This window comes from Mytilus californianus, unplaced genomic scaffold (genome assembly GCF_021869535.1).
Source record: "Mytilus californianus isolate M0D057914Y unplaced genomic scaffold, xbMytCali1.0.p SCAF_3, whole genome shotgun sequence".
In the NCBI taxonomy this organism is placed as follows: domain Eukaryota; kingdom Metazoa; phylum Mollusca; class Bivalvia; order Mytilida; family Mytilidae; genus Mytilus; species Mytilus californianus.
In genome coordinates this window covers 128,197,525-128,213,119 of record NW_026262679.1, presented here as the reverse complement: position 1 = coordinate 128,213,119, position 15,595 = coordinate 128,197,525, and the positions used below count along the sequence as shown (strand labels likewise).

General features: G+C 30.1%; 1 protein-coding gene across 5 annotated transcripts in view; it reads right to left on the bottom strand.

The window, feature by feature from the left end:
- LOC127736170 (ras-specific guanine nucleotide-releasing factor 2-like) overlaps positions 1–15,595 on the bottom strand; it is a 144,637-nt gene that overhangs the window by 82,109 nt on the left and 46,933 nt on the right. For 4 of the 5 annotated variants that reach the window (XM_052246726.1, XM_052246727.1, XM_052246729.1 and 1 more), the window contains exon 2: positions 12,315–12,350. The exons of the other annotated variant lie outside the window; for it this stretch is intronic. In XM_052246726.1, coding sequence (XP_052102686.1) covers positions 12,315–12,350 — 36 coding nt within the window. The remainder of the gene's footprint in view (positions 1–12,314; positions 12,351–15,595) is intronic. 5 annotated transcript variants of the gene reach the window in all.

The window sequence follows — 15,595 nt, the reverse complement described above, 5'->3', positions numbered from 1 at the left end:
AGAGTCATAATGGTATAAAAGACTCTTGAGGTGGGGGAAGTGTGACAGGATTGCTTCCCTTGAGTTATAGATACTTGGCTAGTCATTTGATCTAGAGAAGTACTTCTTTAGCTCAGTTGGTTACTCACAGAGGTTTGAGTCCCTGAGGTGACAATGTAATTTTCTAGTGAGAATCATCATGCTCTCCAGTTACAATTGATTAACTTGTACGTAATGGTGTATGGTTTGCTTTTAATGGTGTATTTTGTATTTATGTTTATTTTCAACCTTTATTCCATTATGATGTAACTGATCTGTTGTATTTTCATGGTTTTCAAATTATCCTCTGCTTTTGCATTGGATACAGAGTGTACCTTTCTCTATTAGCTTTTATGCTGCTGGTGTAAAGGCTCGTGTTTCTGTGTGTTCTAGTTTGTTTAAAAGTTAATTACTTAATTACAATGTGTAAAGTAACTATGCATATATATCTAAAATTTCATCACAATTAAAAAGTACATTTGTTCATCAAAAGGGTTTAAATCAAAGGAAAATAGCAATTCTATACAAAGCTATTTTAAGATAATTACCATGGAAATTAGGTTAATTCATTGCTATAACAGTAACATAATCAGCCAGTAGACCTACAACTTTTGATTTACCATATGAGCAGACAAACAATGGAGAAAAATCCAGGGAGAAAAAATATATCATCAATTAGTTGGTAGAATATATAAAGTCTGGTTTCACAAAGGCACTTATGTTGTATCAAGGGAAAGCGTGCAGAATACGGCTATGAATTTAAAGTTGACGTCTATGTACTTTATAAGTATAAATCTTCCCATGATACACTATATCAAATAACAATCATTTATGATCCAAAGACTTTAATTCAGTCATTCTAAAACCTGCTTGTTCATTTCCATGGTTATTGCCTTAATATTTAAATATTTATCTCAATTGTACTTTGTTGATTATAGGAACTCTGACAATAAAGTTGTAGTGCTACTACAGTGATGTGTTTTGTTTGCCAAGAGTCATTGGTTTTACATCATTGTCAATTGTATAATGGTTCAAGTGGCAACTTAGGAACATATGTAATTTTCCGTCTCTTAATCTAATTTGTATACAGAATAAATTGAGTTGCTGTACTTCTGCCAATAAGAAGTAACTTGTTGCTCAATAATTCTAATTTAGAGTCCATTAAATTGATTCTAATTCCAAAAGAAGACTGATCAAGCCATTATACAAACTCTCTGATAAATTTGTAAAAATAAATAATATTTGTTCACCAAAAAATCAATGAATCCTTCTTACAGCATTTTTTCCGTGCTAATTCACTGACATAAAACGGCAGTGAATCAAGAAAATAGTGCACTACCTTAAGGAAGGATTAAACAAGTTTGTCATTTCCAGTATTTTGTTTGAGGGGATTTTCTAATGCTGATTGAAACACTGATCTTTGTATAATGGATTCTTGCTATCGTAGAATTGGATAAACATGCTAAGCTTCTTAGAAATCAAATCGATAAAAAAGTAATAATTAATTTACCTAAATTTTGAAAACTACTTTATAATTTCTTTGATATTTATTCAATTTCTTTGATATTTATTCAATTTCTTTGATATTTATTCAATTTCTAAGATTTTTATTCAAAGTCCAACATTTTTTCTAATAAAAGATCTTCTAGAAAATTTAATTACATTTTCCTAGATTTGCTTATAATGATGAACCTATATTCAAGCACTTCAGACAGGAAATGACATTTTACATACCATATTTAATGAAAAATAATACTTTATAAATCTGGTGCGTTCAAAGCATTGTTCTGGATTAGTGTGCATCAGGATGTTCAATCCCAAGAATATGAAGCCATGTAGGATTGTATAAATACTAGAAAACTTGAGAGGCTCTATGACCAAAAAGGACCTTAAAAGAATAGACCAAATTCTCTAAAGGTTAACTTTGCCTGAAAGAGTCTGAACTTTCTACTTCTTAATAATTTCTTAACTCATTGAAGGAAAATTTATTATGGTACAGCTAGAAATCCAACTAGTTTTCGAGAGCAAATAATTTACATTACTCTCCCGAGTAGAAAACAATCTGAATATAAATTTTCCAAATATATGTCAAACTTCAGGGTCTTCTCGTACAAGAATTCATCAACCTTATTAGAAAATCAGGAAACTTTATTACCACAAAATCAGTTAGAAAGGACTAAACGCAAAAATAAAGTATCCTAGAATTCAGTGCAATGGTTTACAGTATATTATAAATCATACAACTTCCAAAGCACTGAGTAATGAGTTGATGATACCCTTGATGACAAGCATTCCACCACCTATAGGTACTACTTTTAAGTAATGAGTTGATGATACCCTTGATGACAAGCATTACACCACCTATAGGTACTACTTTTAAGTCTTTTGTCAGTTTATATTTGCACTTTAAAGGCTGAAAATAAGTCTATAAAACAGAAACTGATAAGAAACATTTTCATAATTTTATGAAACAAAAATACAACAGGTGATAATTAAGTGTTGTATTCTAACATATTCCTCATTGATAAAATGATTTCAGACCAAATTACAATTCAAGCACTTAGAAAGCCACTTTTATGAATTATTAAGCTGACAGAACAGTAACATCCCTAGAATCAATAAAGTAATAATATAAATGTTACTTATCATATTCCATATTTAGCATATTTATATTTTAGACTATCAATTTATATTTGTAACCTTTAGCAAATGGAAACATTATTAATTTTTAATACCTGAACCTGTCAAAAGAAATCATTTTCACATTTTTATTATTTGATCTTTCAAGCTCAATTGAAGTCTAGCCAATCTGACATTTAGAAAAGACAGGTAGACTTAAGTACTAGTGGTAAATTATTGTTAATATTAGTTGATTTATTAAATAAACTGTGGACAGAAAATTCAGAAAAAAACAATCTGATGGACAGCAACATTGGTAACAATGATGCTGCTGCCGCTGCAGGAAAAAGCAACACCTATGTCTCGCCTTCCGTGACTTTTGTGACAGGCCAGACAAAAACATGTTGAGTTATCCCTAGAGCAGTTGATGGTGGTTGATATATTTAGCATTATTGGCACAATATAATTCATCAATAGAGACGTGGTAACTTCTTGTGTACAATGGACACACCTTAACATCTTTTGAGCAAGGGTTGTGCTCAAAAACATAACTAAGCAGGAGAGGTCAAATAGTCAAGATTTGGGGCTAATTCAACCTTTTACTTCTGACATCTATGAAATTGCAATGGTAAATTGTTTTATCAAAATACAGAGATTCAACATTTGCTTCTGCAAATCAGATGAAATTGTAATGGTAAATTGTTTTATTAAAATATGATTTATATTTCCTTTTACATAATTTTTTTGTGTATAATTTTTCTTAAATAATTCTTGTTAGTAATTTTGTAATAAAGAGAAGTTGTAATATTTAAAACTTATTTGAATTTTTTAATAAAAATCATGCAAACATAAAAAGATAGTATCTATCATAACATGTACAAACTATTTCTGACATGGAGTTTCAATTTTCTAATACATTCACAAAGACTAGTGATGGTTGATTTTTGCTCATTGTGTGACAATTAACTTCTACATGACAAAGGATGGCCATAGCAAGTAGTTGATTTGTAAACAGTATCTTTCCACAAGATTTCATCTATTTTTAATGAGGATGGCTTTTTCTAAGGATGTCATTGTTTCATCTCCACCGATTTACAATTCCGTGGAATCGATAAAACTTTCCTCCGATAGCTTCCAGCCAGTCACATCATTAATAAAGACTCAAGTTGTCTTCCTTCTTCCAATTAAGACAAATGACTCTATACCTGTTTTACAAAGTGTTAATTACAGGAACCAGTATAAGAAACCAGAACCTGATCATGTAATTGATCATTTGTGTTATCTCTGACAGAAAAACATTATGTATTACATAACAATGTGCAATCTACACACAAATGTATCATACTTAACTTTCACTTGCTAATATTTCTGAAAATATAAGTCATATCTTTCTATATTCCCAAAAATGCCTGATTTTGTGTACCCCGATATATTTTGTCAAAAGGTCTATGTGTATACTGTTTTATATGATGAAAATCATTGAATAATAATATTTCAAATGTACATTGAGTAATTATTTTTTATTTCATAGATGTTTATTAATGTATATTCAGTAATTATTTGTGATTTCATAGATGTTTATTAATGTATATTCAGTAATTATTCGTGATTTCATAGATGTTTATTAATGTATATTCAGTAATTATTCGTGATTTCATAGATGTTTATTAATGTATATTCAGTAATTATTCGTGATTTCATAGATGTTTATTAATGTATATTCAGTAATTATTCGTATTTCATAGATGTTTATTAATGTACATTTAATATTTATGTTAAATCAATGATCATGAAAAATGCACACATTAATTATTCATCAAGTAATTTTAGTAATCATTAAATGCATATATGATTTTATACAATCACAATCAAAATTTGTCCCATGGCAATACTTTAATATACATAATTCTCCATAGAATGGTGCTTGTATATGTTTTAGTATTGAAGCTAATGATATTTTACTGTTAGTTTTAATATACGCTATGTTCTATATATGTATTAGAATGTGTTATGTTATACAAGTGGTGAGACTTTGATAAAATATTGAATCTGAATCTGAATCTATACAAAACAAAACAAATATTTCAGACAGAAGGTTGTGAGCTAGCATTCACATGGTCAGAGTAAAGTTTTACTTCTATTATTACAGAACATTAAGGTGGTACCTAACACTACAGGGAGATAACTCTGTAAAAATCAGCTAAACGTTTTAATTACGTTGTATTGTTAAGGAAATATTAAGCTTCTCAATGATCAAAATTAGTGTTTGTCAAACTGCTATATAACCAATGAAATTTTTCTGATAAAGTGGTTGGTTCAAATTTTTTGAAATTTTGATATTTTTGTCAAAGGGTCAAAGTAAACATTTTGTCAAAATTTTATGAAAATTAAACGAGCCAAATTAATATTAGTCAAGGTGTTGGGTACCACCTTAAACATCTTATGGAACTGCAGTTGGTATTATCAAATCAACCAGTTCATTTTATTGATGAGTGTTATAAAAATAAGAAGATGTGGTATGATTACCAATGAGACAATTTTCCATCAAATGATGAGTTGTTTGTTTTGAATGTCCAGTTGTAAATATTTCATAGATATATTCAGGATGATTTTTAAATTGTTAAAAAATTTAAGAAGCTGCAATATTACTATAAAATTTTCAGACAAAAGCCTCCATATCATAGAATAGAGAATGTAAACATGGAATGTGTCACAGAGACAACAACCTAACTAAAGAGCAGAAAACAGCACAAGGCCACAAATGGGGCTTCAATGCAGCGAGAAAATCCTGCACCTGGATGCGGGCTTAAACTGGCCCCTAAACAATAATGTATACTGTAGTTCAGCCAAATGAATGCACACTAAACTCCCAAACATATCTGTTAAAAAAAAAATTCAATCAAGAAGAGAATATTTAGAGAAATATAATTATTCAGAGACAATCCTATATCCATTATAAGCTTTCCTAATTTTCAAATCTATAAGTTATATTATTCTCTAAGTCTCTTCTATATATCTTCTTTTTGGTGTTAGTTTGGGTCTGTTTTCTTCAACAGACAACCTTCTTTTTTTTTGGTGTTAATTGTCTGTGTAGCCTAAAATGACTTGCTTACAGTGGACTTTCCAAACTAGCACATAAATATCCAGCTTCTAAGCATTTCAGTCTAGTACAATTAAATCAGGAGAATGAACATGTGTACTGCTGCAGAAAAAAAGGCTTTTAAAACAACCAAGATTTGCAGTTGTCAAAAGGTTTTTAAAAAGGACCATGTTATATACACCGACTAAACATGTATACAGACAAAAGCTTCTAATACGAAATAGTTCTATACATAGCATGAACATGACTACAAAGCTGAGGAGATTTGCTAATTATATGTAAAATGACAGTGGTCTATAGTCTATACATAAACCCTTGGTGTACTAAAGGAGACATGGCATTATAACATTAATAGGCAAGGATATGTTTAAGGAGAGAATTTTTTTAGTGAAAAGAAAAATTCTGATGTATCACTTTGTCTCTAATTCAATTTGTAATGAGTGCATGCGAAGCATATAATGATTTTATATCAAAAATAGATTTAAAGTATTTTTAATGACTTTGCTAATTGAATTCCAGAGATACTAATTAGATCAAACTGTTTGGAAAGTCTTGGATCAGAGGACATCTAATGACAATGCTACAGCATTTCTTATCATCTTATTTGTCAACATGATCGATTTTTCATCTTCTTTGATATTTTTTTATTCAAAATCATATCGATTCAGTGAAAGAGAAAACGATCGTAACTTTCAGCGGAAATACTACTGTTTGGCAAAATAAAATAATGACAGGGTTTACTGAAAGGCATAAATTGTATTGTCAAGGAGCCAATTAGTAGCACAATTCCATATTCATTTCAATAATGGCGGCCTACTCAGGTGTGTCAGACAGGAAATAAGGTCATTATCCTTTGTATTTTAGTTGTTATAACAAAAGCTGCACATAATCCAATTCTTGTAGCCTCTACTTTTCACTGAAAAAGACATATCTCACTCCGACTGCAAGTAGCTATCTTGAAAACCTTAGTTATATTACCATGATAAATGTACAATATTTTAATGGACATCAAAGAAAAATTAATTCAACTTAATAATGATCTTATGATACTGTATGGCATATAAAGGAAATTAGAGAAGCATTGATCCAACGTAACGCTTCTCATTTTCTAGCTGGTATCAATTTCTATATATATTGCATCAATAAAAAGCATTGTAATACTATGTTACACCATAAATTGATGTTATTGGGAATATTTGAAAGAGCTTTTTATCAATCTGAGATGTGTCATACCGTTTTGATGTTTACTTATTTATTCATTTAGGATGTTATGATATTACACTGTTATTATCCTATAAAAGCAAACTGTTTTACAATAAAAAAAAAAATGGAAGAAGTATTTAGTAGGCACTAAACCTCATAAAGGGCAAACAGATATTATTTTCCAATGGATAATGTCATGTTATCAGAGTGTGGTTTATTGTCTATCACACGCTAAAGGCTTAGAGAGTATCTATGGTAAAAACACTCAGAATAAAGGAAAACGAGACAGCTAGGCAGCAAACATTTACTGACTGATCTACCAGAATCTAAATATCATATATTCCAAAAGCAAAAGTACATATATCTTTAACAATTGAAGAACTGTGCAAATATCCTATACCTTAAATACTGTATTTCACATAGTGCTAAAATATCAACTCTTTTCATCAGGGAAAACTGAACTTATCTTTCAAAAAATAATTAATTTTGTTGATTTTCAATATTTCCCAGGTATGGTCAAAACTACACTAAAAATACATGCCATTAAAATCAACAAAGTAAGTATTTAGTGTCAGGGTTAGAAGAATTAAATGGTGTTTTTCTAGCTGTTTTATTACATCTACTAGAATCTAAATGTACTTAAATTTATTTCTGCTTTCAAGCAAAAAAAACTTGTTGATTTGACTAAATGTCCAGTGGCAAGTAATTCATGCTAATTCATGACCCGTGACTGTTTGAATGGAAATAATAGAAATACCATAGGTCAAACAGAAAGCAACAACATTTTTGAAATTTTAAACAAACAGGTAAAACAAGAGCTACTAAAATACTTTTTCCATTAATAATTCTACCGAATTTGATTGATATATGGTTGATTAAGAAGAAAACTTAGCAATACTGAAAATTCAGAAATTATTGCGTGCATTTATTATTGCGATTTTGTCATTTTAGACTAAAATGCGATTTTAATTTTTGCGATATTGAGAAAAATCCGGTTTAATTCATATAAAAATTTTCAAAAAGCGAGTTTCAATCATTGCGATTATAACCCTGTCGCATATTTCGCACTAATAAAAACATCGAAATAATTTCTGAATTGACAGTAGCTATTTCTTATTCAAACCTGTCTCATTCATCTTTCCTATGGTGTCTTAGGTTTCCAAATTTTATCTAACCAAGAGTCAATCTTTCAAAAGTTCACATTGGACATTTAGTTAACAATGAATAAATTTAGTTTCTTTACAATATTACTTCCAAAAGGAACATATACTCTGGAATATTATTTTTACTCCAAAAAATATTATGGTTTGTTCCTGTTGGGATGAAGGACATAGAATTTTTGTTCCAAAAGGAGCATTATTTATTATAGCTCTGTTCATACCTGAATGTTTCAGTTTGAACACATATACGTTGACAAAGTGAACCTAATGGCTCATGTCTATAACTTGGGCAAGGTCAATAACTTGGGCAAGGTCAATATTGCAATGTTACCTAAAGGCAAATGAAACAAATAAACAATACAAAAGAAAACATAGTTTATTGTGTAATATTCTTTCTACCAAATTTCTTCAATACATACAATAGAATCCTTATTTCTGGACTCGATTTCACAAGAGAGCCATTAACCAAGATAACAATGGAGAATGTTTTACTCTTACATAAGTCATTATTTATTACGTATTGAAAATATACTGATAGCTATATCCAAAATATTCCTATACATAAATAATTCAAAAACCATAATCTAATTACTTTTGCTTATTTACGCAGGGTCCTTTTAAATAATGATGGTTTTTGACTCGAAAAATATGAATTCTTCATATCTTCTATGTCCTAGCAATGTGTTGTAGCATTTTTATAAAAAGACAAAACATGGAACCATATACTTTAATCCATATGAAAATAAGGAGATATATGTTATAATTGCCAGTGAAACAACTATCCACCAGAGACCATATGAAAGAGGATGATATAGTAGCTATAAAATTAGGAGATGCACTATGATTGCTAAAGAGACAACTTTCAACCAGAGACTTGAAGGACAAGCAGTCCCACCTTTGTCTGGTAAGAGGTGCAAGAACAAAAAAGAAATACGTTATTGATCAACTCCTGTCTAATTATCTGCAAACAAAGAGCAAATTTGACTGACTAAAACAAAAAAATTATACTACATAATTATTATTGATTGATGAACTTTTGCTTGCTTAATGTCTAGTAGCAAATATTTAAGGCATATTAAGGACGAACAAAAATTAACAAATAATACAAAATGAATGTTTTGCAAGGTAAGTGGATAGATTTTTGAAGGCAGGGAAATTTGGACTACCACTTGAAAATGAGGTTATGACGGAGAAGGGCAGAAAGTTTGCTTTGCAACTAGCCCTTAGAGAACTTGTTGCAGAGATTTTTCAACATGCAGAAAGCATGGCACTCACCACACAAGGCATCAGATATGATGTCCAACCAGATGTGGCTGCATTATTTTACATATACACATATACTTCAGGACAAGTCTACAAATGATCATATTTCTATGTGACTATGCAAGTCAACACATGGGGTTCTATACAAAATACAAAAAATGTTTATATGGACTCAAAACACAAAATCTTTTGAAAATGAAGAAATTAGGGTTTTTAAGGGTTCATTTTCATTTTAGTCATATTGTTGGTCCTTAAAACATAATTTGGTAATTTTGGTTCACAATACAATCATTCTTATGTTGAGGTTGTGTAGTTTTCAAGATTTAATTATTGAATAAGAATGATTTTGATGTAAAAAAATGGAAACTGTATGGCAGTATAGTTTATCTGTGAGATTTTCTTCCATGTTCAATTGTTGTCTGTTGGGTTTGAAAAAAAAATGACTTCACATAAAACAAATGGAAAAATTATTTTTTTTACAATTAAACATAACAAAGAAAATCTGATAAATACTTCATCCTCAACTCATACTAAATAATGTAAATTTGTAAAAATGTTATAGTTAAGTAAATTTGCAAATAAGAATTCAAATTTATATAAATTGCTTCGCTGAGCGCAGCTAGATACGACCGCAGATGTCCAACCCTGAAAAGTTGGGGCCAAAATGGACACAATATTCACGCTTTTAACCAGGAAAACCCTTGTCTTCCCTCCTTTTTTGCCCCTAATTCCTAAATGGTTTGAGCCATAACCCCCCAAAGTCAATCCTAACCATCCCTTTGTAGTATGGAAACTTGTGGTATAATTTCAGAGAGATTCATACACTTTAACACAAGTTATTGTCTGAAAACTACAAAAATGCTTATTTGGGCCCCTTTTTTGGCCCCTAATTCCTAAACAGTTGGGACCATAACCCCCAAAATCAATCCCAACCTTCCTTTAGTGGTTATAAACCTTGTGTTAAAATTTTATTGATTTCTAATACTTATACTAAAGTTATTATCCGGAAACCATCTGTCTTCTGACGACGCTGACGACGACGACGACAACGTGATACCAATATACAACCAACAACAACAACAAAAAATTTTTAATTTTTGCCGTCGTATAAAAATGGATATAAATAACTGATTAACCAGAATACCTCTAAACAAGTCTTTTTATCAAATTTGGATCACATGTGTCATTTTTGTTGAAATTATACAATTAAGTCAGTGTGTATATAACTTAATAAATTAATTTCATTGAAGGTCATTTACCTAATTTTATTGCCAGAAAATGAGCAAAAATATTAATATTTTATCAATATGTTATAATGAACATAAAAATGTTGATAGTTTTTGAAAAGGCTTTCATTTCAATTTGAAAGCATAAAACCTCATTCTTATAATAAGTAACATTTAATTTATGTGAGAAGTCTCAGATGAGGAAAACATAACCCCATAATCTTTAAAAATATCAGATTTTAGACTTGTTTTTGGACCTTTGTCATATCTAAAAAACGAGAAAGGCTAGTGTAGCCAAAACTCCTGACTGGATTTCAATGAAACTTTGAAAATGTTCAGTACAAAATACATTGTGTACCCCTCCTTTTCTATTTTTGAATCTGAAATTCTGAATATTGAGTTTTTCCATGACAAAACATTAACCTTACTACATCTGTACATAAAAAAGAGTAAACAATTTGTAAACAATACTACTTGTTATGTGTATTTTAGTATGATTGACAAAAATACATCAATTGCAAAATAGCCAATGAAAAAATCTTCATGTAAAAATGTTAGCTTTCTGTTATATTTCAGTATGATAAGGGTTCTCTGATGTTACAATCTATAATAACTAACTGTCTAGGTGGCATGATCTGAACTTAAAAGGTTTCCAATGGTTATATAACATATAGGATGATATAAAAGAAACACTTCAATCTCCCAGCCTGATTTAGCCATCACTGAAATTTTATAACAAAACTGAACATTTTATCAAATTTTTGAACAAATTACATGGATAAATCATTTGATAAAACAGTTGTTTCCTTATACATGGAGCCAATAGTCTGCAAACTGTCACGGAAACAGCTTTCATTCACAATAATTAATTTCATGTATAAAATTTTCAATTACTTCAGTTTTCTTTTCACTTTGACAAAGACATAAAAAGAGAAAAGGGAGCAAAGGTTCAGTTTGGTTTTCACAATCCAAATCATTTCTTTTGTCTGCTCATAAATTTTGACTAATGGTAATAGTATGTGAATAAAGATAATAGAACACAAAGGAATATCAAAAATTCTGAAATAAAAATCTATTAACTTACGATTTACCACTGAGCACTAAGTTTAGATGAAAAAAAAACAACTTTTCACTGCAATTAGAGCAAAGGTGTTTTATCTCAGGAAATCTTTACTGAAACACTTATATTTTGACAAAATTAAAAATTTTATGAAAGTATATACTATCAGCATCTACCCATTATATATTCTTACTTTCCAATCATTCTAGAAGAACCAGCATATTCAGAGTAAAACCCAGGATTTTCAAGGGGGTATGTAGAGGCCAATTGGATCTGCTCATGATATTCAAAGGCAATACTCTCAGTATATTTGATTCACAAAGAAATGAAAAGTTAAAGGCATGTACTAGTCCTAATCTATCACACATTTCTTACAAGTCCTTTGTGAATCAGACTCCTGGCATAGGTAAACCTATTCTCCCAACTTATAATTTAGTGCTGGTTACAGGTCTAGATGAAATGGCAGTACACAATTTTAAAATTACCATGTATATTACATGCAGTATGTGCTCGTGTGTCATTGCTACATGCTAAACTATGTGATTATAGTGAAATAAACACTAAATTATGATATTATGTGATTATAGTGATATTAACACTAAGTGCAATAATATAATAATTGTAGTAATGTATTTGTGCACAGAGATATTTTTGCTTGGTCTCACCTCTAACTTGTAATTACCCCATCCTGGGTATGGTGTCTGTAGTGGATAAAAACAGGAAACAAATTAATGTTCAACTTATAACAATCTTATTATCACCAATTATAATACAAATTCTGAATGGTCAGGTAAAAAGATTTTATCATCAATATATCCGCTAAAAAATACATAAAGTGATGGTCATTTTTCAAACTAAAAGTTTGGGTTTTTTTTCTTTTTTTTTGTTGTTAATTTTTAGTTTTCATATCATTTATGTTGTGAACAAACAAACAGAAAATTAATAGACAATTTAACTACATTCTTCAGTACACATACTGTTTGACCTTTTACTCTTCTCATGTATAAGTACAATAACTGCACCAACTACTTTTTACATCGCGATGACCGTGAGGGCATTCCGATGTATTGTTGCCACAGAGATTTCTACTAAAATAACTTTGGTTTTTGACTGGTAACCGATCTATAAATACGCGGACATTATCGAGTGCAAAATAACATTCCTTATCGCTTGTTATAAATTCATTTCTTCAATGAATACTCATAAAAATATTTTTGTTTAGAACATAAATTGATAGTATGAAAATGTTTTGTCGTTAGAAATATATATTTAAGAAAAAAATCATTAATAATATCTAAGCACACGTACAGAAAAATTGTGTATACGCATGTGGAAGAATATCTCAAGAACGTTTTGCGGGAAAATATGAATGCCTACTCAAATTCAATCTATTAGAAAAATCGAATTATTACAGAAGAGTGTCCACCATGCACTTGCACTGCACTATTATTAGAATAGTAGAATAGAATAATATATAAATGAATGAAATGATATATACATGTAACTGTTATATACAAATATTAGTATAATATATAACAACAAACCAGAGTGTACTGATTTGTATCACTACAATATAATAGTTATTACGATGAGGTTGAATTCCCTGTCATTTGTTCATTATCCACACACGAACTTGTCTCAGAAAAAAAATATATCTCTGTACATTAAACTCACTTTCAGGTATAGATATGTGATTTTTTTTTCTGAGACAAGTGCTTGTGCCCATCTACAAGAACTTGCGGTCATCCGATGTTCAGTACTTCAGTACTTTGAATAAAAGTTCAAATTCAAGGGAGGTCACTCTTTTTTTGAGGTCATGTTCATAAAGGAAAAGACTACATGATTCCTAAATAATAAACATACCAATGAAAATGTCCTACGGTTGTAACGGTCATAATTTTGTAACAATGATCTTCCTTAATACCATATCTTTATATTTGAAAAATTGTTTTTCAGATTTTTAAGAGCTTAAAACTGTTATATACTAGCAACTTCTTTTCTAAATCGGGATTCTTCAGTTTATCCCTGAACTTGTTTTCAAAGCCCTTTTATAGATGACATTAGGTTAATTTTGTCAATGGAATGCTTCTTCTTGACGCCTTGTTAGAAAATAGTCCTTTATAACTGCAAGCTGGATAGAGATATCGGTTAAACAGACACATGAGACATATAACGGGAACAAACAGATAAACAACCACAATTGGAATGACAGGCAAGTAGATAGACAGAATTATAGACCACGAAAAAGACAAAATTAAACAAGGATGAATTTAGAACTTGTTTTCTCCCAACTGTTTGAAATTAGGTCATACAGATGTGGTGCTTTTAAAACTTGATGGCAGTAAATAATTAGCGAAGCTTTTCAATTTTCAGAATAAGACATAAATCCTTCTAGTTAATCCATTTAGGTTTAAACATTGCATGCAAATAACTAATGTCTGTGTAAATGCCTCTTACATTTATCTTTGTCTAGAATCACAGGATAATATAAATGCAATACAATCAGAAACTAATCATATTTCAACAGTTTATAAATGCAGTGCAGTCATTTATTTAGTGAATCACTTTTTAATTTACTCATTTACATAGAGTAATCTGTATCATACAAACACTTGAAAAAGTAGTTAAATTGAAAATTGGTAGGTGTTTTAACTCATCTTTTCTCATAAACTAGTGGGCAGAGGTCAAGAGAGTCCATTAAAGGGTAATAAACTGATCATTATCACCTATTGTTTCATTGCTACTTTGAAAGCTATTACCAACAAGACCACCAAAAGGTGTGTGAGTTTGCAACAAAGCAAGAGATTAATTGTTATTGTGGGTGTAACAGATGGTATGTTTATCATGTAAGTAATTGTCCAAGTTAATGTTCCTCTCAGCCAACACACAGTTTTTAGCAGCTTGGGACTACTAAAATCTGATATGAAATAAGACCAGCAACTATATGAGATTTCTAATAGAAACTTTCCCACATTATTGAAATTGTTGAACTTAAAAAAAATTAAAAATCTTTTTATAAATATAATTGAAAAAGCTAATCTGATCTGAGCACAACATGAAATTGTTTAGCCTGAAAAAGGCCATTAACTTTAGAGTAGCATTTGTTAGATCTAAAACAAAAACATGCAGTATTCAACAAAAATAAGACAAACTCTGGTAGAGTTTTCCAACCATATACAGTGGTAGGTAAAAGAGATGGGATTTTAATTTGATCATCCTTTTTTTCAATTGCAATATGTTTACTAATAGTGTGACAAAATATGCACCTGTTAAAATAAAATGTAATTACATCTTTCAAAATACATTCTTATCCTTTCTACCAATATCAATCATGAAGCCACTCATATCCATGAAAATTGATTAAGGTATCTTATGTCCTTATTACATAACCATTTCTGATGCGCTTAATCATAAAATTACATGACAAAGGATCATTTTTAAAACTATAAGGAATAAATCAAACTTTTGTCATTTCCGGTAGAAAAATCTGATCACTTTGCACCATTACAGGTTGATCCAGGTTGTTGATCGCTCTTGTCGACAAGTACAAAATAATGTTTGGTAATATATTAAATCATGACACTTATATATAATACTTTAGGTTCATCAAGGTTTATTAATTTCTATCAATAAATGTGTATAATAAAAGTCTTCACAACTATAGTAATATCATTACGAAAACTCAAATGAAATTACGGCCTCCGAACGATCAACTCAATTACAGTAGTGAACTGGCAGGCCTGCTGTCAACCTATCCAATCATTAGCTGCCACAGAGGAATAGAAAGCTGTGAAAGGATTTTGTACGACATCCCAAGCCAGTGCAGGGATTGATGTTTAGAAATAGAGCAATAGCTGTATCTGATAGGTGTCATACTTTACTATTGAATTATAACATTGGTAAAGACAGCATTTGATCAATTCTAGTAATTACAACAAAGTTTCAA